The sequence below is a fragment of the Marmota marmota genome, unplaced genomic scaffold (genome assembly GCF_001458135.2).
Source record: "Marmota marmota marmota unplaced genomic scaffold, marMar, whole genome shotgun sequence".
NCBI classification, from domain to species: domain Eukaryota; kingdom Metazoa; phylum Chordata; class Mammalia; order Rodentia; family Sciuridae; genus Marmota; species Marmota marmota.
Genome location: NW_026000141.1, coordinates 2,434,179 through 2,459,017, shown reverse-complemented (window position 1 = coordinate 2,459,017; position 24,839 = coordinate 2,434,179). Strand labels below are relative to the sequence as shown.

The 24,839-nt window shown below is 52.9% G+C and overlaps 1 protein-coding gene across 2 annotated transcripts; it reads left to right on the top strand.

The window, feature by feature from the left end:
- Positions 1 to 1,128: 1,128 nt before the first annotated feature.
- On the top strand, positions 1,129 to 21,045 carry Piwil1 (piwi like RNA-mediated gene silencing 1). Of its 2 annotated transcripts, none has more exons than XM_048785905.1 (20): positions 1,129 to 1,759; positions 2,118 to 2,232; positions 2,845 to 2,970; positions 3,442 to 3,656; positions 4,074 to 4,195; positions 5,348 to 5,428; positions 5,936 to 6,133; positions 6,384 to 6,495; positions 8,986 to 9,112; positions 9,292 to 9,409; positions 9,764 to 9,878; positions 10,891 to 11,078; positions 11,386 to 11,458; positions 14,051 to 14,251; positions 14,364 to 14,467; positions 15,183 to 15,253; positions 15,389 to 15,542; positions 17,245 to 17,370; positions 19,801 to 19,948; positions 20,041 to 21,045. In XM_048785905.1, the coding sequence occupies exons 1-20, from the start codon at positions 1,640 to 1,642 to the stop codon at positions 20,155 to 20,157; spliced, it is 2,631 nt and encodes an 876-aa protein (XP_048641862.1). In that variant the 5' UTR covers positions 1,129 to 1,639; the 3' UTR covers positions 20,158 to 21,045. The 2 variants fall into 2 exon arrangements, with proteins under 2 accessions (XP_048641862.1, XP_015361125.2); XM_015505639.2 differs by having other exon boundaries at positions 1,130 to 1,759; positions 2,121 to 2,232.
- Positions 21,046 to 24,839: the final 3,794 nt, after the last annotated feature.

Below are 24,839 nucleotides of genomic sequence, written 5' to 3'. Positions count from 1 at the left end.
CTTCTTTTTTTATTGTGGCAAAATAGTAACAAATTTGCCATCTTAGCCACTTTTAAATACATTACAGCGGTTTTTGCTAGTTGCCTCTTGTTTTGAAGTTAAAGTTGATAAATCATTTTGACGTAAATGCTCTCTAGCTAGTGTAGTTGTTGGAAGCACAAACTTAATTTCTCTCGTTAGGTGTGCCTACACCAACATCCAGATTGGGATATTTTTGTAAGTGAAAGGAGACCAAGCTGAAAAGTGAAGTTCCCTGGGTAAGCTGGACAAGGTGCACTTGTTTAGGTGAACAGTACTCTGCAGTGCTGCTCAACCTGGGGTCATGAGAACCATCCAGAGGACTGCTGCAAACAGGTCCAGCTTGGGCTGGATGAAGGGGACTCCCCCATCCCCCATACACACGACCATGTTTCCAGCAAGTTGCAGACACAGCCAGCCAGAGACCACTTTGAGAACTGCTCTGTTACTTAAGAGTATTCCCTATTGAGAGGGCAGTTCAGCTTATTGCTAGTTTGATTTTGGGTTTTTAAAAAGATATTTGCATGATTATTGCACTGGACTAGGTGAGAAGGACCAAATTGTGGTGAGCCCCCTGTGTGGCTGTCACGTGTGAGGCAGAGCCCTTGCCTCGTAGCTAGGAGGCCTCAGGTCTGGTCTGAACCAGAAGGCTAGGTACCATGTGGTGTAGTGGCTGCTGCAGCTGGTGGACAGCCTTGAGGAACGTGGGGGAATAATACCGCTGATGTGGTCCTTAGAAGAGAATGAGCCAGACTCTTCTAGTTTAGAAAAGGTGTGGTGAGCCATGGTGTAGGGGATTCAGGGGCTTGACTGTGGCTGCCGGGGGAGGGGCTCTTGCTGAGTCTCAGCAGCAGGTGAGTTGAGAGTGCTTGGGCAGCCCTTCTCCTGGGCGTGTTGTGAATGCAGCGTTTAGGGTGAGATTTTGTACGAGATGCAACGTGCTGGCCTCTGAAGGTTGCCTTGTGTAACCCGAGTGGGAACTGATGTTTTAGAGTGTGTGGCTTGCTCACAGTCACCTGTCTGCAACAGGCAGCAGCTGGTTTGGGCACTGGAGCTCAGGAGCTATTGCCTTCTCCGTGGCAGGTGAGAGGTGATGAATCTGAAGCCTTCTCATGGTGGACTCTTCTGAATGCAGCTGTAGGAACAGTTTAGAAATACAGACCCATCATTTCTCTTCAGAGGCAAAGGGTGCTGATGTCCTTTCAGGAATGAGATGCAGTTGAGGAGGAGGGAGAAGTTGGGGGGCAGGAGCCAAGCAGATGCAGCAAGTGTGCAGAAGGAAGAGCCCAGGGGCTTGCTGGAAACATGCCAGTTTTGTGACAGATTATACCAGGGTGTGCAGTACCCAGGTGGAGAGCCTGTTGCCATCACTGAATTCTCGGGACACTTTGCCCCTCCTGCATCAGTCCATACTGATTCTCTTGGAAACTAAACCTTGTGTTGAAATGTTTTCCACTTGGCCCTACCAGCTGGGGCAGTGGCCAGGCCAGCTTGTGGGATGTAGGAATGGGTGTTTCCCTGAGAAACTGCTGAGAAAAGTCCAGCATGTGTGATAATCGAGGAGCTTATCTTAGGATCTTAATGTTTAAAGGTAACCTTGTAGAAATGGCCAGACGTGATTATGCATGACATTGTCTTCACAATTATTTCCTCTCTAGAAAAGATGACTGGGCGAGCCAGAGCCAGAGCCCGGGGAAGGGCCCGCGGTCAGGAGACGGCACAGCATGTAGGGGCAGCCGCGGTGAGCACTGTTTTTTTCTGCCTCATAAGGGTCTTAGAGACCATTGACCACCTTGGGCTCCCATGTAGCTCAATGGTAGAGCCCTTGCCTAGTAGCTGGGAGGCCCCAGGTCTGATCTCCAGCACCAATAAATAAATATCCAAAACAGCTTTGTTCTGGGAAGAAGCTGAGAACTGAGCACCTGTCTGACAAACTGGCTCTTGACATCATTTGTGACTCTTGCCTCAAAGGCATTTCTTTTTTAAAACGGAACACTCGGGAATCTGGGAGGTGGTGTTTGAGTGGCTGGGACTGGGTTAATCTGGTCTCGCTGGTACCTGGGCTCTTGACCTGAGAGTGGCTCTTCTTTGTGCATCAGCAGAGTCAGCAGCCAGGGTACATTCAGCAGAGACCTCAGCAGCCACCAGCAGAAGGGGACTTGGTCGGCCGAGGACGGCAGAGAGGAGCAGCAGGAGCCACAGCCAAGCCACCAGGTGGAGGAGAGTGGGAGGGACCTGGAGCAGCCATGGGGTGTGCAGTGCTGGCCCTGGGCAGCTCTTACAGGGCCCAGCAGGTCTCTGCATAGCCCACAGGTGCTGGGGGCACCAAATTTCTTTTCTGCTTGAAAACAAAGACTGTAGACTTGCCAAGGCCTATAGTAGTGATTACAAAGTGATTAAATTTCAAATCACTCATCAGTTTGCTTATTGTGCCTAAATAAGCCATTTTAGACCGTTTCTTGGCATCATTAGTAATCGCATCAAAAGCTGGGCTAACTTGAGTAGAGAACTAAAAGCAGTTACATGTCTGATGGTGAGGAGGTTCCACGTCGTGTGTTAGGCTTGGGTCTTCCATTATGGGTTCTGGGTGTGAACCTGGTCAGCCCCCCGTTGCTGCAGCTCCACGTGGCATGACAGATGTCAGGAGATACCAGGGTGGAGGTCTTTAAAACTCCAGATAGTAGAAGCCTGGCCAGGGGTCTCCCCGCAGAGGGGTGCCATGGAGATGTGCCATGGGGAGCAGCCCTCCGCAGGAGGGCATAACACTGCCATTCTCTTTCAGCCTGGCATTGCCCATGTGCTCCATCTTCCCTCTTTTCTTTCAAGAGCTCCAGATTTCAGCTGGGTTTCAGGAGCTGTCGTTGGCCGAGAGAGGAGGGCGGCGCAGGGACTTTCATGACCTCGGTGTGAACACCAGACAGAACCTCGACCATGTCAAGGAGTCCAAAACAGGTGAGTGGGCAGAACATTTCAGAAGGTCATGTTCAGACTCAAAGAACCTAGACCATGCATGTCAAGGAGTCCAGGACAGAGTTGGCAGACCATTTCAGGAGGTCACTTCCAGCACAAGGCAGGGAATGGAAGCGTATTGTCTTACTGTTTGTATGAAGCCCTCAGCGTTGATGGAATGGCTGGGGTGTCCGGGACTGCACACCGTGTTACTGTATTAGGTAGTACATGGGACCCTTCAACACCATTTGCCTTAGAGACAGCTGATTTTTGATGTGAATCCCTTGGTCCAGGGAGGGTTTGTTCCCAAACACTGGACTTCTCTAGAAGTCCCTGAACATGTAGGATAGTGGTGCCCAAGTCCGGGCTCTGGGAACCGGATGCTGACTGCTGCTCTGAGCTCTGTTCTCAGAAGGCAAGATTCCAGGAAGGACACTCTGGACTTGTGCTAACCAAGTGTGGCCGACTCTGCAGGATCTTCAGGCATCATAGTGAGGCTGAGCACCAACCACTTCCGGCTGACCTCCCGTCCCCAGTGGGCACTCTACCAGTACCACATCGACTACAACCCGCTGATGGAGGCCAGGAGGCTCCGCTCTGCGCTCCTCTTCCAGCATGAAGATCTCATTGGAAGGTGTCATGCTTTTGATGGAACAATATTATTTTTACCTAAAAGACTACAGCACAAGGTTATTTCACATGTCTGGGTGGGGAGAGGGTGATGGGGACTTTGGAAGAGGCCCTGGGGGTCTCCTGTCCATTGGCCTGTGGCTACCCCAGAGGCCACACTGGCATCACGTGCCTTTGTCAAGTCCACCAGGAAACTGAAGGACTACAGTAAATTGTGATGGGGGCTCGCTCACTCTTCCTCCTACCCTTTTCTAAAAGTGCCATTAAAAAATGTACTTCTTAGGCCTGGGGATGGGTGTAGTTCAGTGGTAATGCGTTTGCCTGGAATGCACGTGAGGCCATGGGTTATGTCCCCAGTACTGCAGTCCATCCGTCCTTCAATGATGACTTTAGGGTTGCCTTATTAAAGAGGCACTGTGTACTGGGCTTGGTTTCCATAAGAATTGGAAGCTGGTCTCCCACCCCGTTGGCTGCAGGTCACAGAAGTGTTCAGCCAAACCCGGAATGGAGAGCATGTCCGGATCACCATCACGCTGACCAATGAGCTCCCACCCACATCGCCAACCTGTCTGCAGTTTTATAACATCATATTCAGGAGGTGAGTGTGGTTAAACTCTTTTGAGTATTTTATTAAGGATTTAAAACACAGAAAAGCTGGAAGAAGTGTATAGGGAATACATGTGCACCTGTTACCTGGGCTTTGCCATGTTGGGTGAGCCAGTGTCTCTGGATTGCCATGATTTTAACTGTCATGTCTTATCATCCCAGGTGGGAATGATAACCTAGGAAAACAGATTGAGCAACAAATATGCCACTTAGGGTAATTTTTAGAATAATGTGTTTTAAGAACTTTTTCGTTTTTGAGAAAATAGGTGAATGATTAGAACATTCGAAGATTTTATATATATATATAAAAAACTATGTAAAGGCCTCCAAGTTCTAGGTTTTGATCCACAACCTGACTTTATGCCCTGTGTGACTTCATGGCAATATTCCTGGGATTGAAACCGGGGCTGGATGGGTTCAGGTGTGGTTTATCAGCATGCAGTTTGCTTCAAGCCAGCCCTTAACTTTAATTTCCCTGTTTGTGTTGATGTCGGGTCCTCAAAACCCTGCCTGTGCTGGGCCAGGGTCACCCTTCCCTGGGGGGCTCTGGTTGGGAGGGGTGGGTGAGACCTCTCCACACCTTCCTATGGCGAGAGATGACAGCAGCTGGCTCGTACTGGTCGTCAGTGTGCATACCATATCTTCCAAAGCTAAAATAAAGACATGCTGGCAGAGAGTTTATTTTCTGGGTGAAAAGAATCTGAAGGCTGAATAATGGGCTATGATACTTGGATTTGTAATTTACCTTTTAAAATTGCTCATAGAAAATTGTCCCTTATTTTGAATTAATGTGATTGGTACATCTATAGATTTCCAATCAAGGCTGGCAGGGTGGCTCTGCAGAGGGCTGCCTGGTCAGCACCCTGCCTTCCCAGCCTCAGCTGCTGGGCCTAAGGAGCCTCAGGCAGCAAGCGAACACCAGGGCTGGCTTCCAGGAGAACCTAACTGATAGACATGCAAATCAGAATTTCATGTAATTCGTGTGTCTTGGGATCTCTTTTCCCAAACTCTGAAACATTTGGAACTCATTGCTGGGTCCCAGGCACATGAGGACCAGTCCTGCCCAGAGCAGCCTGCTGTCCCATAGGCAGGACTGGATGCTTTCCACCCTCACTTTTATAACTACTCACTTTCTACTTCCCAGGCTCTTGAAAATCATGAATTTGCAACAAATTGGACGGAACTATTATAACCCAAGTGACCCTATTGATATTCCAAATCATAGGTTTGTATGAAATGGGAAATCCTACGTTTCTCTCTGCACAGACTTTGAGAGTGGTGGTCTGATGTGACAGTATCTCTAATGGTGCATGTCACATAGGGGAACATGTAACTTGGTTTGCCTAAGAAGTCACCCTGCAATACTTGGATTCAAGGACAAAAGCAACATAATAACATTGATGTTGCCAGAGATGCATAAGCATCTATCCAGCACTCAGTTTGAGCTTTGCCCTCTGGTGATGAGGTCCCCAGGCAGAAGTCACTGTGCTGTCACAGCTATGGCCCAGGTGGTTTGGGTTTGTTGTGATGCAGGCACTTGCAGCAGGGGTGGATCAGTGTAAAGGAGAGCCCAATCAAGTTCATGTGTTTGTTTAAAAGGGAACCTCTAAATGATCATTACTATCATATGAGGCTATTGAAGCCTTGAAAGGTCTCTTTGGAGCCGAGAGACCCAACTTGAAGTAGTTTGCACTGGTGTCTGGGCCCCCGTGACCAGCGCTGTCCTCAACAGGTTGGTGATCTGGCCTGGCTTCACCACTTCCATCCTTCAGTACGAGAACAACATTATGCTGTGTACCGATGTCAGCCACAAAGTGCTGCGCAGTGAGACGGTGCTGGACTTCATGTTCAACCTGTACCACCAGACAGAGGAGCACAAGTTTCAGGAACAAGTTTCCAAGGAGCTGATAGGGCTGATTGTTCTGACCAAGTAAGCCTGCCCTTTAAGTGCAGAACCTCCTTCGTGCAAGCCTTCAGGGCATGTGGCTTTCTAGTTCTGTGATGCGTGAGGTGGAGGGGGGTATGTGGGAGAAAGGGGCCACTTGTCACCCTTCTGGGGTCAGTGTCTGGGGAACATGACCAGGATACTGGTGATGCCAGAGAAGTAGGCTGCCTGGTCCTGCTTTGTCATCTTCCCTGTGTTTCTGCCGAATGCTTGTCCTCTGGTGCTTGGCCCACAGGTATAATAACAAGACATACAGGGTAGATGATATCGACTGGGACCAGAATCCAAAGAGCACCTTCAAGAAGGCAGATGGCTCGGAGGTCAGCTTCCTGGAGTACTACCGGAAGGTACGAGGCCAGCCCTGCAGGCCTGTCACCTAGCTCCCCCATGAACATGCACACCACACACACTCCACTGGGCAGTATGGTGCCACGATGAGAAGCACCTCCCAGCTTCCCTTCTCTAGCAGAAGGAAAGACCAAAGTTGAACTTGGCATAGGGAGACAGACAGGTGGTAAATGTGCTGAGTAACAGCTCACTTGGATCCTTTGTGCTGTAGGCAGCATTTCAGCCAACTTCATCTGGGGCCCAGGGTCACAGCTGGTCCACCTTGGCACTCGCTGTGCTAGTAGCCTGTGGGGAACTCTAGCTTTGGATTCACATGTGTAAGGTTCAAATGGGCTTTTTGGGTTTCTGGGCAGTCTCCTGACCCAGCCTTGTGAAGGAGGGGCATGGTCATCACCACACCAGCAGGGTCAGAAGGTAGCAGAAGAGACTGCTGGTGGGCAGAGAAGAGTGTCCACACGGGAGTGCTGGAGGGCAGCAGACATGCTCTGACCTGCAGAAGACTACCTGCTTTGACCACCGTATTACCAGTAAAGGAAGTTATCTCTCGAGTACTGTCAGTTCATTCCTTCAAACCTGTCTTTAAAACCTGTCTGAAACATATTTTATTTTTGTACCTTCATTGGAGTGTTTTCTGTTCCTGAGAGTCTGGGCACATGAGCTCTTGCCATGTGTGTCCTCCATGGAAGGTGCACCACCAGCAGCCTTGGGTGGTCCTCAGCTGCCTGCTGGGACTATTGCTCAGGGGCCTGGGAGGGACAGGGGTCATCACAGCTTCTCCTGCTGCTGTCCCCAACCTCCACACTCCCAGGGACTCCAGCTATACCTGTTTAAATCCCTGTAGTCAGAAGTGGCTGTGGGGACTGAGCTGTGCCTTTTAGTGGTCACTGTTGGGGATGGGAGAGGTCAGTGCTTGTCATCAGCAAATAGACGAGAGCAGCTGGAAATTGGGTGTCAATATGAAGTGAGGCCAGGGGAGACAAGCCACCTGCAGGTGGTTCTCTGCACGTCACCACTGCTGCTGCTCTGCCCAGCACCCTGGGTGACTTCCAGCCTTATTCTCGGGCTTCAGGGCGTGGGTAGTTTCAGCCCAGGTATGTCTTTACTCAGCTGCCTCCTTGTTCTAAGTGTCTGGATGTCTCAGACACTGCATGAGGTGTGCCCAGCCCCTCTATGCATGCAGGGATGGCACCCCAGCAGGGACTTCCTGGTCACACCCAGTGCTGTGGAAGACTGCAGAGGGCTGCTGTGCTGGTTACTGCGGTGCCACCACCTCGTCCCCCCTTCCCTGGTTTCAGGCCTGCTACTGCCTTTGCTCCCAGGCTCTCCTGCTGTGACATGTTTTCACTCTGATATTGCCCTTCTAAGGCAGCGAGGCTGCCCTTCCTGCTGTGTGGTCCTCAGGACTGGTTCCAACCCTCCTGACGACCACAGGCTCTGCCAGACTCCCTTTGCTGTGCTCTGCCTCCTCGGCCCTGGTGCTGACCTGGATTCAGCTTCTGGTGCCTTGGGATGAGGGTGGCCCAGGGGTGGTGTACCTGGTTAACTGTGGCAGACACAACTGATGGGCGAGGCTGGGGGTGGGTGTTTGATAGGTCCTTGGGACTTTTGGTGGACATGCAGGTGCAGTGGTGAGTGGTCTTGGGGAGAAAGGTGAAATCTAGAAGACATTGGAGCAGAAGAGGGGTGTTTTCGGGGTAGTCATCAGGGCCAGGAACCTGAAACAGAAATGAGTGCTGTGCTTCAGGTATAGGGGAAGTATAGTAGGAGCTGGCAGGTAACTCTTGACCTGGATGGCAGGGCCAGGCTGGAACCTGGTCCCTTCATTCAGACTGGAATGAGGCCCAGGTAGGTGTCTGGGCTCTCGAAGTCAGTCATGGCTATGCCATGTTCCTCCCTCTCTGTTCAGTGGGATCGTGTGAGTTTTTAAAAAGTGATTATAAATTAAGTGGGATGTTAAAGATGTGGGGGCTCCAGGAAATGACAGGAAGGAGAGTCTGGATGACACAGGGAAGGAGCTGAAGTGAGAATTCAAGTGGTCTTTGGAGGGTCTGGGATGGTGGAACTGGGCCCAAGCCCATGTATGCTGACATTGTGTCTAGGTGTTGTGAGCATCTGTACTTTTGTCCCCCCTTCCCAAGTTGGAGGCAGGGATCGACTCCCCAACTGAAGCCTTCAAAGCCCCCGTGTGCTGAGGGCTCCTCGCCTGCACTCCTGGAGATCCCACCAGGGTGTCCCTCTCAACCACGGGCCATTTGTCCACTCTGCTGAGCTTGAAACTGCTCTCCTGGCTGGCCTCGTTTGTGGGGAGAGGAGAGGTGATTAGTCCCAGTAGAGTTAGAAGTGCATGTTCATGCTGTGCTTGAAAACCACCCTGCCACTTGGCCTTGCTCTTGCACTTGCCCTTACCCTTAATTAAGAGCCAGAGTCACACCTCTGTCTCCAGGTGACCTGTCCCTGGTGATCACCTCCCCTCTTCCTGTCCTGAGCAGCAGTATAACCAAGAGATCACCGACCTGAAGCAGCCAGTCCTGGTCAGCCAGCCCAAAAGGAGAAGGGGTCCCGGGGGCACGTTGCCTGGCCCTGCCATGCTCATCCCTGAGCTCTGCTACCTCACAGGTAGGCTGCCCAACTCCTGGGCCACTGTCCCAGAGTACAGCCACTCCCCAGGCTCCTTCACCTGCAGCCCTCCTAGCAACCCTGTGGGGGTGGCTTCCCCTCCTGGGCACCCCCTTCCCAAACCTGCCTTGCTGCAGAGCTCGGTACAGGAAGTTCACCCCTCTGTGCTTTGTGTGCAGGTCTCACTGACAAGATGCGGAATGACTTCAATGTGATGAAGGACCTGGCAGTGCACACACGGCTGACTCCTGAGCAGCGGCAGCGGGAGGTGGGCCGCCTCATTGACTACATTCACAAGTAGGTGCCTGGCGCGGCCGCTGCGTGTCCACAGGGTCTGGGCTCCTGTGCGGCCTTGTTGCAAAGCCTGTATTTTGCTCCTCAGTGAGCCAAACACTTTGAATAAAGCTTCACTTCAGTCCTATTGGGAGAAGGGGCTGGCTAGAGGAGGGGGCGTTGGGGCAGATCTCTGCCCTACGTAAGACTTGCTCTGAGCAGCAGGAGTTTGGGTCTCAGGGTTCTAAATTGAAGGTGTCCTGGAGAGAAGGGGAGGAATGGGGAGCTTGCCCTGCGCAACCTCAGCTGAGGCAGCCCTGAGTGCACTCTGCACACGTGTCCACTGGGGCTCAGCACGAGCTTGTTTTCCATTTGCAGAGATGACAACGTGCAGAGGGAGCTTCGAGACTGGGGGTTGAGCTTCGACTCCAACTTACTGTCTTTCTCAGGACGAATTTTGCAAGCTGAAAAGATTCACCAAGGTGGAAAAACAGTAAGACAGTTTTTAAGGCAGTGGATCAAGTGAGACATAGGCCAGACTAGGGTGAAGCTAGTGGGCATAGCCTGAGCACCAAACTGGCCCTCTGGTGAGTTGTCACCAGCTGCCACATCGTCATGACCTACACACACCAGAGCACTCGGCAGCCCTGGGACCTGGCCTAAAGGGGACTTGGCTGTTTTCTCAAGTGACCCCAATTACTGAGATAAGGCGCAGCAGAGCAGTGTTATCTGACTCGCACGTCGTGTGTCCCTGAAGCAACTTTTTACATGGAAAACTACAGATCTAATTGATGTTCTGTGTGGACAGTTTGTAGATGTGTGTGCTGTTGTACCTCTCACATTCAGAAAGGGGAAAGCACGTATTCTGGAAGATCTTTTATGTAATCATAATGTTGCAAATTCCCAATACTTTAAATCATCTTCTAGCCAACTCTGCCCTTCCACTGTCACAGCTGGGAGCAGCATTGTCAGATAATGGAATAGTGTGATGCAGTCATTTCTGATGTCCTTTGTAGAGATCACAAAAAGATGTGTCCCTCCATGGGGACCCTTGGGGAGCAGGCCAAGCAGTGGAAGGAACTGGGCATTGTCCCTGAGGGCCACCATAGGGCCACTGCCGCCTCTGCCCAGCTAGCAGCTGGGTTATAGCTTGGTTTCAACATCAGACACTCAGTCAAGTAGTTTGACTTTCAAGTTTTATTTTTCGTTTTTCGTAAGAACACCTGTCCTTGAAAGACTTTGGCAGAGAAGAAGGCAAGTTCACCTGAGGCACCTGGGCAGTGCCTGCGGGAGCTAGTGAAGCGGCATGGGTGCACTTGAAACAGGTGCCACTGTCTTCCGGGCACATTTGAGTGTTTCCCCCTCGGGTGTTTCCTCTGCTGCTGGCTGCAGCTCAAGCATAGTGGCCTAAGGGTCACAATAGCTGTGGCAGAATCATGAGGACTTTCTGGCTGTGTCCTCGGGAGTACACAGCAGGCTCACAGCATCTCTGAACTTTTTTCTAGTTTGACTACAATCCACAGTTTGCAGACTGGTCAAAAGAAACAAGGGGCGCACCGCTGATCAGCGTCAAGCCACTGGATAACTGGCTGCTCGTCTACACGCGCAGGAACTACGAAGCTGCCAACTCGCTGATCCAAAATCTTTTCAAGGTGACACCAGCCATGGGCATACAGATGAAAAAGGCAATCATGTAAGCAATCACGTCACTTCTTCGCAAGAAAGTGAGGCATCGTTCCCGGAGGGGTGGGGCTCAGAGCTCCCAACTGGTTATGCTGAAGAGTCCCCAGGGCTCCCGGGGATGCTCAGGCAGGACAGGTTGCACTGATGCTGCCAGCCTGGTTCTGTGCAGCAGCCTCTTGCCTAACGGGCAGTTCTGGGCATTTTATTTCATATTCTGTGCAGAAATGTGTCGCGAGTTGCAGCCTCTAGGACAGTTGTATGCGCAGCGTGACCTTTGCTTCCTTTTCTGAATGTCGGCCTGTGTGCTTCCACTGCAGGATTGAAGTGGACGATAGAACCGAGTCCTACCTGCGCGTCTTGCAGCAAAAGGTTACATCAGATACCCAGATAGTAAGTGGCCGCTGGGCCTTGGATGCGCTGGGTGGGGCATGTTCAAGTGACATCTACAAGTCCTGGAACTTGGAGCTCCTTCTCCAGGCATCAGCCCTGGGCCCCCAGATGAGCCACAGAACATGCCCTTCCCTCCACATGGCAGCTGATCTGGTGCTGCTATGTGCCTGGGAACCTGGCACAGGCTCTGCCAGGGATGAGGAAGGGGAGGAAACAAGGCTATCTTAAGCTTGTTCTGACTCGAAGGCTTTGATTATCCTAGAAAATTTTGGGAAAAAGACAAAGTGGGTCAGTGGTGGTGTTCCACACAGGCGGCAGTGTAGCTACGCAGAAATGGGCAGGGACTGCCCAGGGCGCAGCTTGCGGCTCCCAGAGATTGTGAAGATCGGCATCCAGGCCACCAGGAAATCCAGGGCACTGGGGCCCCACTTCTGAGAGGTGTCCCCTTGGTCTTGGTTCAAGTGTCTGTGTATGACCAGCCCCTGGGGGGAGTGATGTGAGAAGGTGTGGAGCAGTGTGCTGTCTGAGGCTCCTCAGTCATGGCATTTGGCCCCGGCGAGCTCTGGAGGGGCAGAGGACATGGCAGGTGGTCTTCTTGCATCCCTTGTTTGGACTTGAGCAGTGTTGGCTTTCCTATTCCTGTTGCAGTCTGTAGTGGGGGCAGTCAGAGTGTGAGGTCTGGTGCTGGACCCTGGCCTGGCCACTGGCGTGACCCTGGCAGTGCCTGGGTGGCATCTCCACACATGAAAGCACTGGAGGCAGTGCCCACAGTGGTCGGTCCTGCATGGACTCTGTGAGAACCCAGTGCTGCCAGCCGCCTGGCTCTGCCCCGTGGTCCCACCCACGCCCCTCCAGTGCAGTCTAGAGTCCCAGCGAATCTCCTGAAATCCATGAAAGGAAAATCATCCCCCACTTCCTGGCTGGAAGGCCTTGGGCCACAGGCTTCCTGACACATGTAGTCCACAGGGCACTGGGCTGCAGACACTGTCCCTCCTGCAGAGAGGGTCCTCTTGCTGTGGATGTTGCCCTCTTTGTGCTATGGCCCTGCCTTGGTGGCCTGCGGTTGGCTTGCTCGCTCACACACCCAGACACGCTCTTTTATTGCCTGTATGTTTTCTGGCAAAGGTTTCACTTAAAAATTTGCAGCAAGCTTTCTCTGTTCCAGTGTTCTCTGCACCCAGAAATTCTGTGGAGATGGACATTGTGTGGATCATCCTGTTTGGCATGAAGGGCATGGCCTTTGCAAACACCAGGCTGTATCTGAGTCTGAGTGCTGGGGGCTGGATCCCCCATTCCCACAGAACCTCCTGTTCAGGGTTGGGGGAAGTGATGGCAGGTGAGGCAGGAGGTGGTGGTCCCCTGAGGAACTCCACACTCCAGACCTGGGAGGGGTATTCTGCACTCTGCTCAGAAGGTCCCTTGAATCCAGGCTTCTCCACTTAGCAGACAGTGTGCCTATTGTCTGGCTGGGTCCCTGCCTTGTCAAGTCCCGAGGCTCCTGTTGCAGTTCATCTCTGGCAGTTGGCAGCTCCTATTTTCTAGTCAGATTCATGACCTGAAACTATGATGGCCAATGCATAGCAGTTTAGTAAATTCCTGTTGCTTTTACACTGTACCATAAAGTTGCAGAGAGCATGTGTGCAGGTTACCACCAGCAGACGGCAGCATGGGGTGAGTGCTATGCGGGAGGGAGAGGGCCTCTTGGGGAGGAATGAGGGTTGGAGGGGAAGCCATGCTGAGCTATTCTAGGAGCCCACATGCTGGCCATTTCTAGAGAACATCGGAGGGCAACGCCCAGCTCTGGGAAGCTGGACGCAGTGCCTCCTGCACCCTGGATGTTCACTTGTAGCCCTGGTAGGCCTCTGACAAGGGACAAGGACATATTCCACATGGCTTTCAGCCCAGGGAAGGGTTGGCTCCATCTCATCAGCCCCTGGTTCAGCCCTTCTTTTTGTCCTTGGATGCCACAGGCAGATAACAGCTGTGTTGCCTGGAACAGTGCACGTGCCCAGGTAGACAGCAACTTTCTTGGAGACCATAGAAAAACAAGGCTCTGGGATCTGTGGGGAGACGACAGTGAGTTCATGAGCTGGATTCAGCTCCAAAACTTAAACCTGCAGCCCTAGAATTTGGGTGGTGCATGGAGATGTGGTGCTTCACCTTGGCCTCAGGATGGTCCACGGACTTCTAGGAAGACTCCTGCCTGGGTCAGGTGACCCCAAGCTTTCAGGATCATAAGCCATGGTCCTACATGGACTGGAGTAACTAGACTGTGTCTGCTTGGGAGTCCTTGCCAGCTAGCGCTGTCCTGAGTCCTTCCAGGCTGGTCCTGGAGCATGCCTGGCTCCATGAGTGCATCTAAGGACATCCCACCATGGCCACACAGCTTGACAAGCTCTCTGCCCTGGGCCAGCTGCCATGTGCAGGCCTGGATGTTGTTGCTATCCTACTAATGAGCTACCTGACAGACGCCCAGCAGAGCTTGTGCAGGTGGCCCTCACAGTCTGCCCCTGAGCTTGCTGTCTGCTCTCAGCCCAGTCCTAACCTTCACACTCCTGGCTGCTTGTGACGAGGTCATCCCCTTGTTTGTAGGTTGTTTGTCTGTTGTCAAGTAATCGGAAGGACAAATATGATGCCATCAAAAAGTACTTGTGTACGGACTGTCCCACCCCAAGCCAGTGTGTGGTGGCCCGGACCCTGGGCAAACAGCAGACGGTCATGGCCATCGCCACCAAGATCGCCCTGCAGATGAACTGCAAGATGGGCGGTGAGCTCTGGCGAGTGGACATGCCGGTGAGCTGGGCTCGTGGTGGGCGAGATGTTCAGTGGGCATTAAGAAAGGCGCATCTTTTTTCTGTGGTGCCGTTGTTCAGTTGTTTCTAAAACAGCGATATTCATGTTAAAGCTGAAGCTGGCAATGATAGTTGGCATTGATTGTTACCATGACACCACAGCTGGACGGAGGTCAATTGCAGGATTTGTGGCCAGCATCAATGAAGGGATGACCCGGTGAGTGAGACCCCATGTCGCCATGGGGATGGACGCTATGACAAGACAGGTGAGTCCTGAGCTGGGCCCTGCTGCGGGCCTGTGAGTACATTCTGCTTCATCCTGGTGGAAGGAAAGGGCAGCACCTGCCCACCCTGCCCTCCACTGTCCTCAGTACCGTGCTCAGAGGCATTCTGGGTCGCATGTCCTTCTCAGTAAAGGTGGCCCAGTCTCAAACTTTCCTGGTTAGCTATTTTTATTGGCCACTGAGATGGGACTTCAGATTTCCAATGTAGAGAAAACAGTTCACTGGCCACTTGTATTCCTGCATTGTAGACCCACTCTTCAGGGTTCTCCTGGGAACTGAGTGGATTGCCAGGTGCAGAAGCTGTTGGCATCACTGGTGGGTGGGTGCCAGCCTTCATCTTGAGAAGAGCAAGACCCCTAAGGGTGACTTCTCAGGAGCAGGGCAGTGGGATTCTGGCTTATCTCCTGCTTTCTCTCCAGCACAGGGAAGTACGTGGTTGGTTTTTAATTGGAGAAAACTTATTTTGAGAGTTACAAGGGATTTAATGGTCTCCTGCCGCTTCTGCTTATTTATTTAAGGAGACATTAGGAGACCCCTTAAAGGAGGTGGCAGACATGACACATGCCCCTGAGAGCAGGTAGCTGTAGAGCAGCTGGGAGGGGAAGCTAGAGGCTGTGGGCCTTACTGGTCACACTTTTCCCTGAACAGCTGGTTCTCACGATGTGTCTTTCAAGATCGTGGACAGGAGCTGGTAGATGGGCTCAAGGTGTGCTTGCAAGGTAGGCCTGCGCGCTCCCTTCTGTCCTGGAGCATACTCAGGAGCGAGCCCTGGGCTGGTGTCTTGGGAAGTGTGCCCAGGGTGGGGGAAAGGCTGCGTCCCCGGCCCACTTGTGATGGCCCCATGCTGCCCACAGCGGCTCTGAGGGCCTGGAACAGCTGTAATGAATACATGCCCAGCCGCATCATCGTGTACCGGGATGGTGTCGGGGACGGCCAGCTGAAGACCCTGGTCAACTACGAGGTCCCACAGTTCCTGGATTGCCTCAAGTCCGTTGGTAGAGGCTACAAGTAAGCACACCAACAGGCCCGCCATTGCTGTCACAAATTTACCCTTTAGTCTTTGAAACTGTGTCATATTGGGCAAAGGTAAGTGACCGCCACACAGGGCTGCCTTCCAGCACTGGCTGGCGAGTTTGTGGCTCCCGTGCCCTGGCTCATGGGCACAGGCCTCTGGTGGGACGAGTATTGTTGCACACTGTCCTGGAGTTTCCGTGGACAGTGCTGTAGTAGGCAGCAGGGGAGAGCACTGTGTCCAAGACAAGGGTCAGGTTGATGCGGCATCACCCTGTGAGCGGGACAGGGGAGAGGCTCACCCTGGCCACCGCAAGGAGCAGTGGAGAGTACACAGTACTTAGGAGCTCACAAAAATAGTAAATAGTGCTTCCAGGAAAAAGCTTCACCTTTGTGTATAAAAGAAAAATAGTGTCGGGGATTATTTCTCACTGCTGAGAAACTTGGTCTGCGTGTCAGAGTTTTTAACTTATTCTCTGGAACCACGATGTCTGTCATTGGTGGACATATCAGTCCGACCCTCTGTGGAGAAGCATCGTGGTCATCTGATGTGGGGGGAGTGCCTGATGTAAGAACAAGTCAGAAAGGCATTGGTGTCACGTCCAAGTCGGCTGAACCTTCCTTGTGCTGTCACAAGACCAGTGTCACCTACCCAGTGCTAGCTGCTGAGGCAAGTGCTTATTTTGGGTATTCTAGAGTCCTGTCAATAGTCACCATAGACCCTGCTCGAAGCCCATCTTGAGGGTGGACAGGCTTGAGGGCTTGAGATGGGCCACGGCTCTTCAGCACGTGGGTCTCATTGGGCCCTGGTGTCGGCCCTGGTGCCATGTGCAGAGCCATCGTGGGGATGGGGGCAGGACTGGCAGCAGCAGAGCTCTGTGGGCCAAGGATGGTGCTTCTCGGTCCCCCGCTGACCTGCTGCTGAGGAAGTCAGTCAGGTCTGGCTGGACATCAGTTCCCATGTGGGCTCGCAGACTCCTCCCTGCTCGGTTCTCACTGGAGAAACTGGAGTGCTGAGTCAGGTGTTCCTGGAGCCTCTGCTGAGCAGCCCATCAGCTGGGACCTGCATTCACCTGCAGTAACAGAGGCACCGCCCATCCTGGTGTTGGCCAAGAGCTGCTAGGAACAGTCGTCTCCTGAGGCTTTGTGTGTCCTCGTCACCGACTCCTGCATGGATTGTGTGCACACAAGTGCCCCTGGCCCAGGGGCAGAGGAAAGGGGCCTTTCAGAGGTGCCAGGCCAGGGTTGCATGGGAGGATCAGGGACAGGCCGTGGGCTCCAGCTAGTGGTGTGGTTCCGCTCTGTGGGAGAGCCTTCTGGGCCTGTGTGCATAATGCGGCCCACTGATGGGCCCTGAAACAATGACCAGGAACATCTGTCGCCCCTGCAGCCCTAGCATGCTGGGAGCTAACGAGTTTGGAAAGTGGTGGGTTAGACTTGAGGCTGCTGATGGAGCCGCCTGCCAGGTGTCCAAAATGAGGAGCTTTTCTACACAGTAGGAAGTACCCACTGCAGAGTGTCCTCTGGGCCTGACAGGGCTGCCTGTGCTCTGTCCTAGGCACACTCGCTGCCTGGCCCTACCTGCATTTCACTCCTGGCCCTTGGCCCTGTCCAGGGCATGATGGGAAAGGGACAAGCCTGTCACAGGAGTGCCTTAGAAGTGGGATGCACTGATTGTGATCATGTCCACCCTTTGAAGCCCTAGGCTGACGGTGATCGTGGTCAAGAAGCGTGTGAATGCCAGGTTCTTCGCCCAGTCTGGAGGACGACTTCAGAACCCACTTCCGGGAACGGTCATCGATGTAGAGGTCACCCGACCCGAGTGGTGAGTGCTCCGATGCTCGGCCTCTGTGAGCTTGGTTTTGTAGCCATTACTGGACAGGTCCTGTCTCAGGCCTGTACCCTACCTCCCACAGACACCTGTTTTTCAGGTACCTTGCTCTGACATGTCCACTGAGGCTGGGATTCCCTAGTGTTGGGCCTCAGAGCACAGCTGCTGGCCCGCTGCCTCTGGGAGCCTTGCTGTGCATGTTAGCTGTTAGCTTTTCTCACTGTGACCCAGTGCTCACCAACAGCCTGGGGGAGAGGTTTATCCTGGATCTGTTCTCAGAGGTCAGTCTGTGGTCAGTCTGCGGTCAGTGGGCTCCATTGCTCTGGGCCGAGGCGAGGCAGCAGCACATCATGGCAAAAGAGCATGGTGGAGGAAAGCAGTGAGAAGCAGAGAGCAAGCAGGTGCCAGGGACGAGTCGGTCCCCAGTGGCATGCCCCAGTGACCACCTCCTCCACCATGCCATGCCACACCTTCCTGCAGAAGTCCTTTCAAATTATTAGTCCTTCAACTGGCTTAACCCCTGATGAGGTCACAGTCCTCGTGATCCTGTCACTTCACCCCTGAGCACGCCTACGTCGCCTCATGTGAGGTTTCCAGGGCACATCTTGCGCCCAGACCATGGTATCATCTGTGGCATTACTCACAGGCAGTTTAAGGACAAGGAACCTCTCGATGTGTGACAAGAAGGTAGTTTCTGAAGGTGAGACGGCTACAAGGAGAGGGGCTTGTGCAGCTGCACTGTGTGTGAGGCCCGAGTGCCAGCCCAGGGCCTCTGTCGGGTCCAGAGCGCTGTTGGTTTTTGGTGTAGCCCGTAAAGCTCCCAGTAATAAGCTGAGTCTTCACCACGGCAGCCCCTACGGGAGGGAAGAGGAAAGGGGTCTGTCTTTCCCGGCAGGGTTCGCAAGCCTGTGTAAAGAAGGCAGCCCCGGGGCTGGGGCTGAGTGGTAGAGTGCTTGCCTAGCATGTGAGAGGCCCTGGGTTTGATCCTCGGCACCACATAAAAATGAATAAATAAAAAGGTATTGTGTCCAACTATAACTAAAAAATAAATATTTAAAAAACAAAGGCAGCCCTGCTCTGGACAAAGCCAGGCCCACTGCAGTTTGCATACAGAACACTTCTGTATGGACGTGAGGTTACTGCTGGGTGTCCCAGATTCTGAACGAGAGGTGACAAAGACTATAGCACCCCAAATCTGATGCATTCCTAGCCCCAAGTGTTTTGAATAAGGGACATTGATTTTAACCTGTACTAACAATTTGGACAGGTGATATTAAAGACCGTATTCCATTTAGTCAGCTAGTTAACACTGTAACATGACAATGGACACAGTTTTTACTTTGAAATGTGCTGTTTGGGTATGCCACTCTCAGGCAGGTGCTTTGGGCAGTTCGGTAGGGTGCCGCTCTCGAGCAGGTGCTGTGGGCAGTTCGGGAGGATGGCACTCTATCAGAGGCACATCATCAGGCAGCAGAGTCGGGCTGAGGCTGACCTGGCCAGTGGGCTCCTGCAGGCTGTGCCAATGGCCCCCTATTTTCTAACCCAACGGCTTGATGCCAGAGCCCAAACAGGCTGTCTGGACGGGCAGGGAAACGTCCAGGTGGGGTCGTGGAGTATGCCACGCTCCATGCTCTGCTCCAGGTGCGGTTCCAACCCTCATGGCGGCTGGTGTCATTCAGCACATGTGACGGGCACCTTGGGTGGACTCTGGGCCTCACTGGCTTGTGGCATCGGAACAGGCTTGCACAGATGGGAACTCGGGCTGATCTCACTCTGCCCTGGTGTCTGTCTGTCCCTTTTGGGCAAGTCACTTGCCATTTCTGACTTCCTTCTACCCCAAACGGAATCTACTGTAGATGATCCTGACATTCTAACATCTCTAGTTTTATGTCTCTTGGGAGGACACAGGTAACTGCAGAACCCTTTCCTCTGTCTCCACCTGGTCAGATGACAGCATCTCTATACTGATGTTTCATTGACGGCAAGACATGAAAACACCCTATGGTTAATTTCCCATGTTGTGTTCCTTGGTTTCATTCCTCACTTGGGTCTTATGCAAGTTCTATTTATGGTCCTTTACATACTTCTCTTTTAATCGGTGCTCTAAACTCTTACTGATGAAAATTAGTTACATTTTTGTTAAATAGCCATGGGTACAGTAAGAGGCATGGTCCTGGGTAGATGGCATTTGGGAAGTACCCCTGCCACAAGCCCCCTCCACGCCTCTGCACAGGGTCATGGCAGACGTTAAGTGAAGTTGCCTTCTGAACACCTTCCCATGGAAGCCTGTCCTTGGGCCTCGGGGAGCTGCTGGGATCTGGGCCCCTTGGGCAGCGTGAGATGGCAGGACCTCTGGGGGAAGAACAGCACAGCTCCGCCGTGGCGTGCGAAGACGGCAGCCTTGCCGGCATTTACTGCACACAGGTATGACTTCTTCATCGTGAGCCAGGCTGTGCGGAGCGGGAGCGTGTCCCCGACACACTACAACGTCATCTATGACAGCAGTGGCCTGAAGCCCGACCACATCCAGCGGCTGACCTACAAGCTCTGCCACATCTACTACAACTGGCCGGTGAGCGGCAGGGGTGGGGCGGGTGGGTAGGCTCCTGAGGCCGGGACACAGCCCAGAGCGCCATCCAGTGACGGCTCCTCTCCCCGCCACAGGGTGTCATCCGTGTGCCCGCGCCCTGCCAGTACGCGCACAAGCTGGCCTTCCTGGTGGGCCAGAGCATCCACCGGGAGCCCAACCTCTCGCTCTCCAACCGCCTGTACTACCTCTGACGCGAGGCCGCCGGGCCTCCCTGCCGCAACTCCGGGGTTTTAAATTTTTATTTTTTTTTTAGCTATTATCTTTCTAGATGAGAAGGAAATTAGAAGATCTGAGTTTTATTTCTAGCATTGCTATTTAACTTTTTCTTTATTTTATAGGTAAAAAATTAAGATTTTATATTTTATCTTGTTTTCAAAAGTCTGTCATGATGATTTATTTTTAAAAAATGTGGATATAGCACTTTGTATAGTTGACAGACTTTCTCTAAGCGTTGGACTTGCTTGGAAGTACTCTCAGGAGTGACCAAGTCCTACCTGTAAACCAGTATTAGCTTTATTTTTGAAATACTTATTTTGAACCTAAGGGAGGACAAAAAGGCATAAAACAGGGTGCTAAGTACAGTCGTAGGTAGGTTTTATTTGGGTATCTGATATCTCATGTTTTAAAGATAAAAGCTACCATTAAATGACCTACACAAATTAACATGCTCATTTTTTTCTTCTTTTTGGAGTTAGGTAGTATGGGGGTTTAAAAAAAAATTGGAAAGTTTTAAATTTTCATCCAAGAAAATATTTTAACATTCTTTAACAAAAGAGGTAGTGGTGAAGTTCTATATTAACATGACTATTTATTTCATTTTGCAACCAGGACATTATTCTATTTGTTGTAAAATAAAATAAAATTGCTCGCCATCCTGAGTAACAATACAGCCTTGTGTGGGCAGTGTGCGTGTCCTTTCATTGCCCTGAGCAGTGGACAGGGCGATGTGCACGGGGACGCCACTGCTTCTCCACCAGGAGCTGGGCAGTCGTAGCTGCAGTCCAGGTGAGGCTGGGCCGCGTGTAGTGGGCTCACTGTTAGCATCTCTGTGTTTGTAGTTCTTTCCAGCAACTTTTGCAAAGAGGAGGCTTGAAATTAATTGGTGCCGGTCGGGGAAGGCTGCAGACTCTGCTTGCAGGTGCCACGTGGGCCTGAACTGCAGTGCCACCCGTCATTCTGTGAAGTGGCCTGTCTGAGCCACACTGGGCCAGATCTTTCGCGCTGGTGCCTTTAGGATTCAGCCTCATTGATGTGACGGGGGAAATGTTTTCTGTTCCCCTTGGTCATGAAGCACTGTGGGGGGCTGGGATCCAGGCTGCTCAAGTGAGCATTATATGATGCGTACGATGACGCTCCAGAGGCAGGGACACGCCCTCAGTGAGCAGGCCCTCGAGCCATGGAGAAGGGAGGGAACTCTCACCTTATGGCTGTGGAAGATGAATCCAGAGTGGTCATGTTTATTTCAGGATTTACTTAACGGCTAGTCAGCATCTTGGGTCATTAAACTCTCTTCTGAGAAGACTTAACGCTGTACCATAGAGGCAAAGGTCTTCCTGTCTTCAGAGCCATGAGAAACTGGTGACATTTCTGGAAATGTTGCCATTGTCCGTCACTGTGTCAGTGAAGACTGTGTGCAAGAGGCAGAAGGGCCTGCTATCCTCCAACTCCGGCATGGCTTGGCCGCCTCCTCTCCCGGCATCACAGTCAGTGCCAGGCAGACCCAGAACCAGCGCTTCTGGGGTGTGACCAGGGGAATGGAGAGTGGGCAGATACTCTTGGGAAGATGTGTAGGACCTGGCTCTTGTTCCTCTTGCCTTGGCTTTAGTTGGAACCTGGTGACCTTCCTGCATGAGGTGACAAGACGGTCACCAGGGTGAAGGTGTAAGTTTCAGCCCTGCCCAGGAGAAGGATGCCCTGTGGTAGGGTAGGAAGGCAGGATGGCCCACAGGACCTCCTCTGGTCTTGGAGTCTGGCCCCACAGCACCCTGAGGGGGAGACAGCCCAGCGGCCTCTGGGCCATGCCCTGATGTGCAGGGGACTGGCTGTGACCCCTGCAGAGCTGCCTCCTTGTGGACGTTCAGGCCGGAGATCACAGCCGTCCCTGGGTGCCCTACCTGCCACCTCAGGAAGCCGGTTCCCACTCACCTCGCAACCCACTGAATGCCACCTCGCTGCTGGCATGTCGTGCGGCCACCTGGCGGTGTGCTCTTGCCTCTTCTCCACTTGGCCCTCAGCAAGGCAGCCCAAGTGGGCAAAGCCCCACATCTGCCTGTGTCCCACGGGGGCTCCTGCCTCCCTGGGGAGCACAGGCATGGGCAGGCCTGTGGGCTCTGGCCTGGCTGCTCCAGGGCACCTGCTTGCTGCTGGGCACCTCCAGCACGCACTCCCAAGACCCCCTCAGGCCTCAGCTATCAGAGGGCCCCCTGCTTGGCCTCTGTCTTCCAGCCTTTGTGCCTGTTGAAACTGGGACCCCCCGCTCCAGCAGTCAACGGAGCCCCTACAGGCAATGTGTGCATTCAGCTCCCTCTTGTCTTCCCAGTGTCGAGATGATGCCTGGCATATGAATGCCACCTGGGACGGCCCACCAGCCCCCAGTGCTCCTCCAGGTCGGCTGAGGACTCCACTGCAAACAGTGGTCCTGAGTCCTGGCTGCATAGTAGTTGCTGGAGGTGAGGTCCTCAGGTTGGGAGCACCTGGACGCAGACTCAGGTGGCAGGGGAGGCCATCACAGGGACGACAGGCAGCCCCAAGTGCCAGTCGCCGCCTGTCTCCACACCTGACCTGTGGCTTCCATGTAGTTCCCTGCCTGGCCTGCCCATCTTCCCTGACAAGGCCCAGACCCATCATGCCAAGCTGCAACCGGTGGCAGGAGAGGGACCTCTAGAGAGCCGTGGCGTCTGGCCCGAGTGGAGCAGATGCCATGGGCCTGGGCCTGCCCAGGAAGCGGCCAGCTCGCCTCCAAGGTGGGGCCGTTGCTCTCACCCCTCTGCTGGGCCCCTCCCTGCTGGCCTTCAGGCTGGGACAGGAAGTGGCTGTGCTGTTGCTGTGCCTTCTCTTTGGATGGTGCCAGGAACTTCAGCCTCTCAGTTCCATTCTCACGCCCAGTGATGTGCCATGGAGAGTTCACTTACGTATGTAGATGAACCCAGCTTGATGAGTTGGGCAAACACACCGTGTCCAGCACCCCAGGTATTGGGGATGTCTGTGCCCTCTTGCACGGGAAGTCCCTGTGTGCCCCTTAAGAAGGACCTTGCCACCTGGACCCCACACCCTGCCTGCCTCCTGCCTTCCCCAGAGTTGCCATGTGCTGACCCCTGGCCCCAGGTGTTCAAGACAGCATTCTAGGCTCACCTGTTGTACCATGGGCCAGGTGATGGCCCATCCTGTGGTCACCTCACAGTTTACTCCCCACCCGTCAGTGGGTATTTGGAGACTTAGAGTTTGGGGCACCACAGACAATGAAGCATCTGTGCAGGTTTGACCCGAACATGTGTCTTCTCTGGGTGAGTCCACAGGCAGGATCCCGGGTCTATGGGGTGGGCGAGGGCTGCAGCCGCTCCCTCTCCCTGCACCCGCGAGCATTCCACAGCTGCACGTCAGCACCAGGTGCGTGTCAGTCCAGCCTGTGTCATGCTAAGTGGCATGGCCTCATTTTGGTTGTCATCCGCACTTCCCTGGTGACAATGATGCTGTAAGGACGTTCTCCACGCAGGTCTTCTGTGAGGTGCACATACCATGTTTTCCTCACAGTTGCTGGCTTGCAATTCTGTTTCTTGAGTATCATTCAAATAGAAGATGTTTTAAAATCTGGACTTGAGTCCCTTTATTGGGGGTTTTAAAGACTGGCCATCTGCCTCCATGTGTAGCTGCTGGGATGTGTCCACTCTCTACACAAAAGCAAGAGTGAGTCGTCCGAATCCCCAGAGCAGCGCTCCTGTGCCGAGTGCAGGGACCTGCCCTGGGAGTCCTGGGGGACAGCCTGCAAGGCCAGTGAGGCCCACTCCCACCTGTGCCCAACCACACCTCAGACTTCCTGTGGGTGCACTTAGCACCCTGCCACTGGCAGGCTCCTGGAGCCCTACCTGGGGTGGCTTCAGAGAGTTAACGATTTTTGTTGAAATATTTAGCTTGGGTGAGGCTTACCTGACATTTGCTTGTTACAGAAGTAACATTTCACTGTGGAAATTTCTGGAATTACAAAGCAGAACAAAAACCATGAGATCACTATTGAGAAATGGCCTTCTCTCAAGCCCCCTGCCAGCTCAGCAGCACACTGTGATGAAGACTATGTCTGTTTCTGGAACTCTCCATTCAGTGTTTTTGGATCACAGAAAGCAAAATGCATGTGATTTCTTTTTTAATGAAAATCTGACAGATCCTGATTCTGAGGTTAGTTTATCTGTTTATTATTTCCATTTTCAAATTTTCAGAGTTGAAATAATTTAGAAATATTGAGAAGATTCACCAATACACACACGATGTGTCCTTTGGTACGATTGTGTGCCTTTGCCCTCTGCCTCAGCATGAGCCCGGAGAGACCAGCCGTCCTCTGCTCCCAGATGTGCCCTGGCACCCCTGTGCCCTGGGCCCTTGGCTCTGCTCAGGCTGCTCTCATCCTCTCCATGGTGGGGAGTGTCCTCAGTCAGCCTGGTGCTCAGAAAGAGTGACGCCACCACAGCTAGCGTGCTCCTGCCCGGGCACCAGCCAGTCCACATGCCTGCAGATCTCCTCCTGGTGGGATTGTGGATACCTGAGAACTTGATGGAACTGGTGTGTTTGACGTGGACAATTGGAATTGTCTCCTGACGCATTCTCCTCACTGTGGAAGCATAGGGTCCCCTCTAAGGGCTTCCCGGAGTGTGCCGCAGCCTGC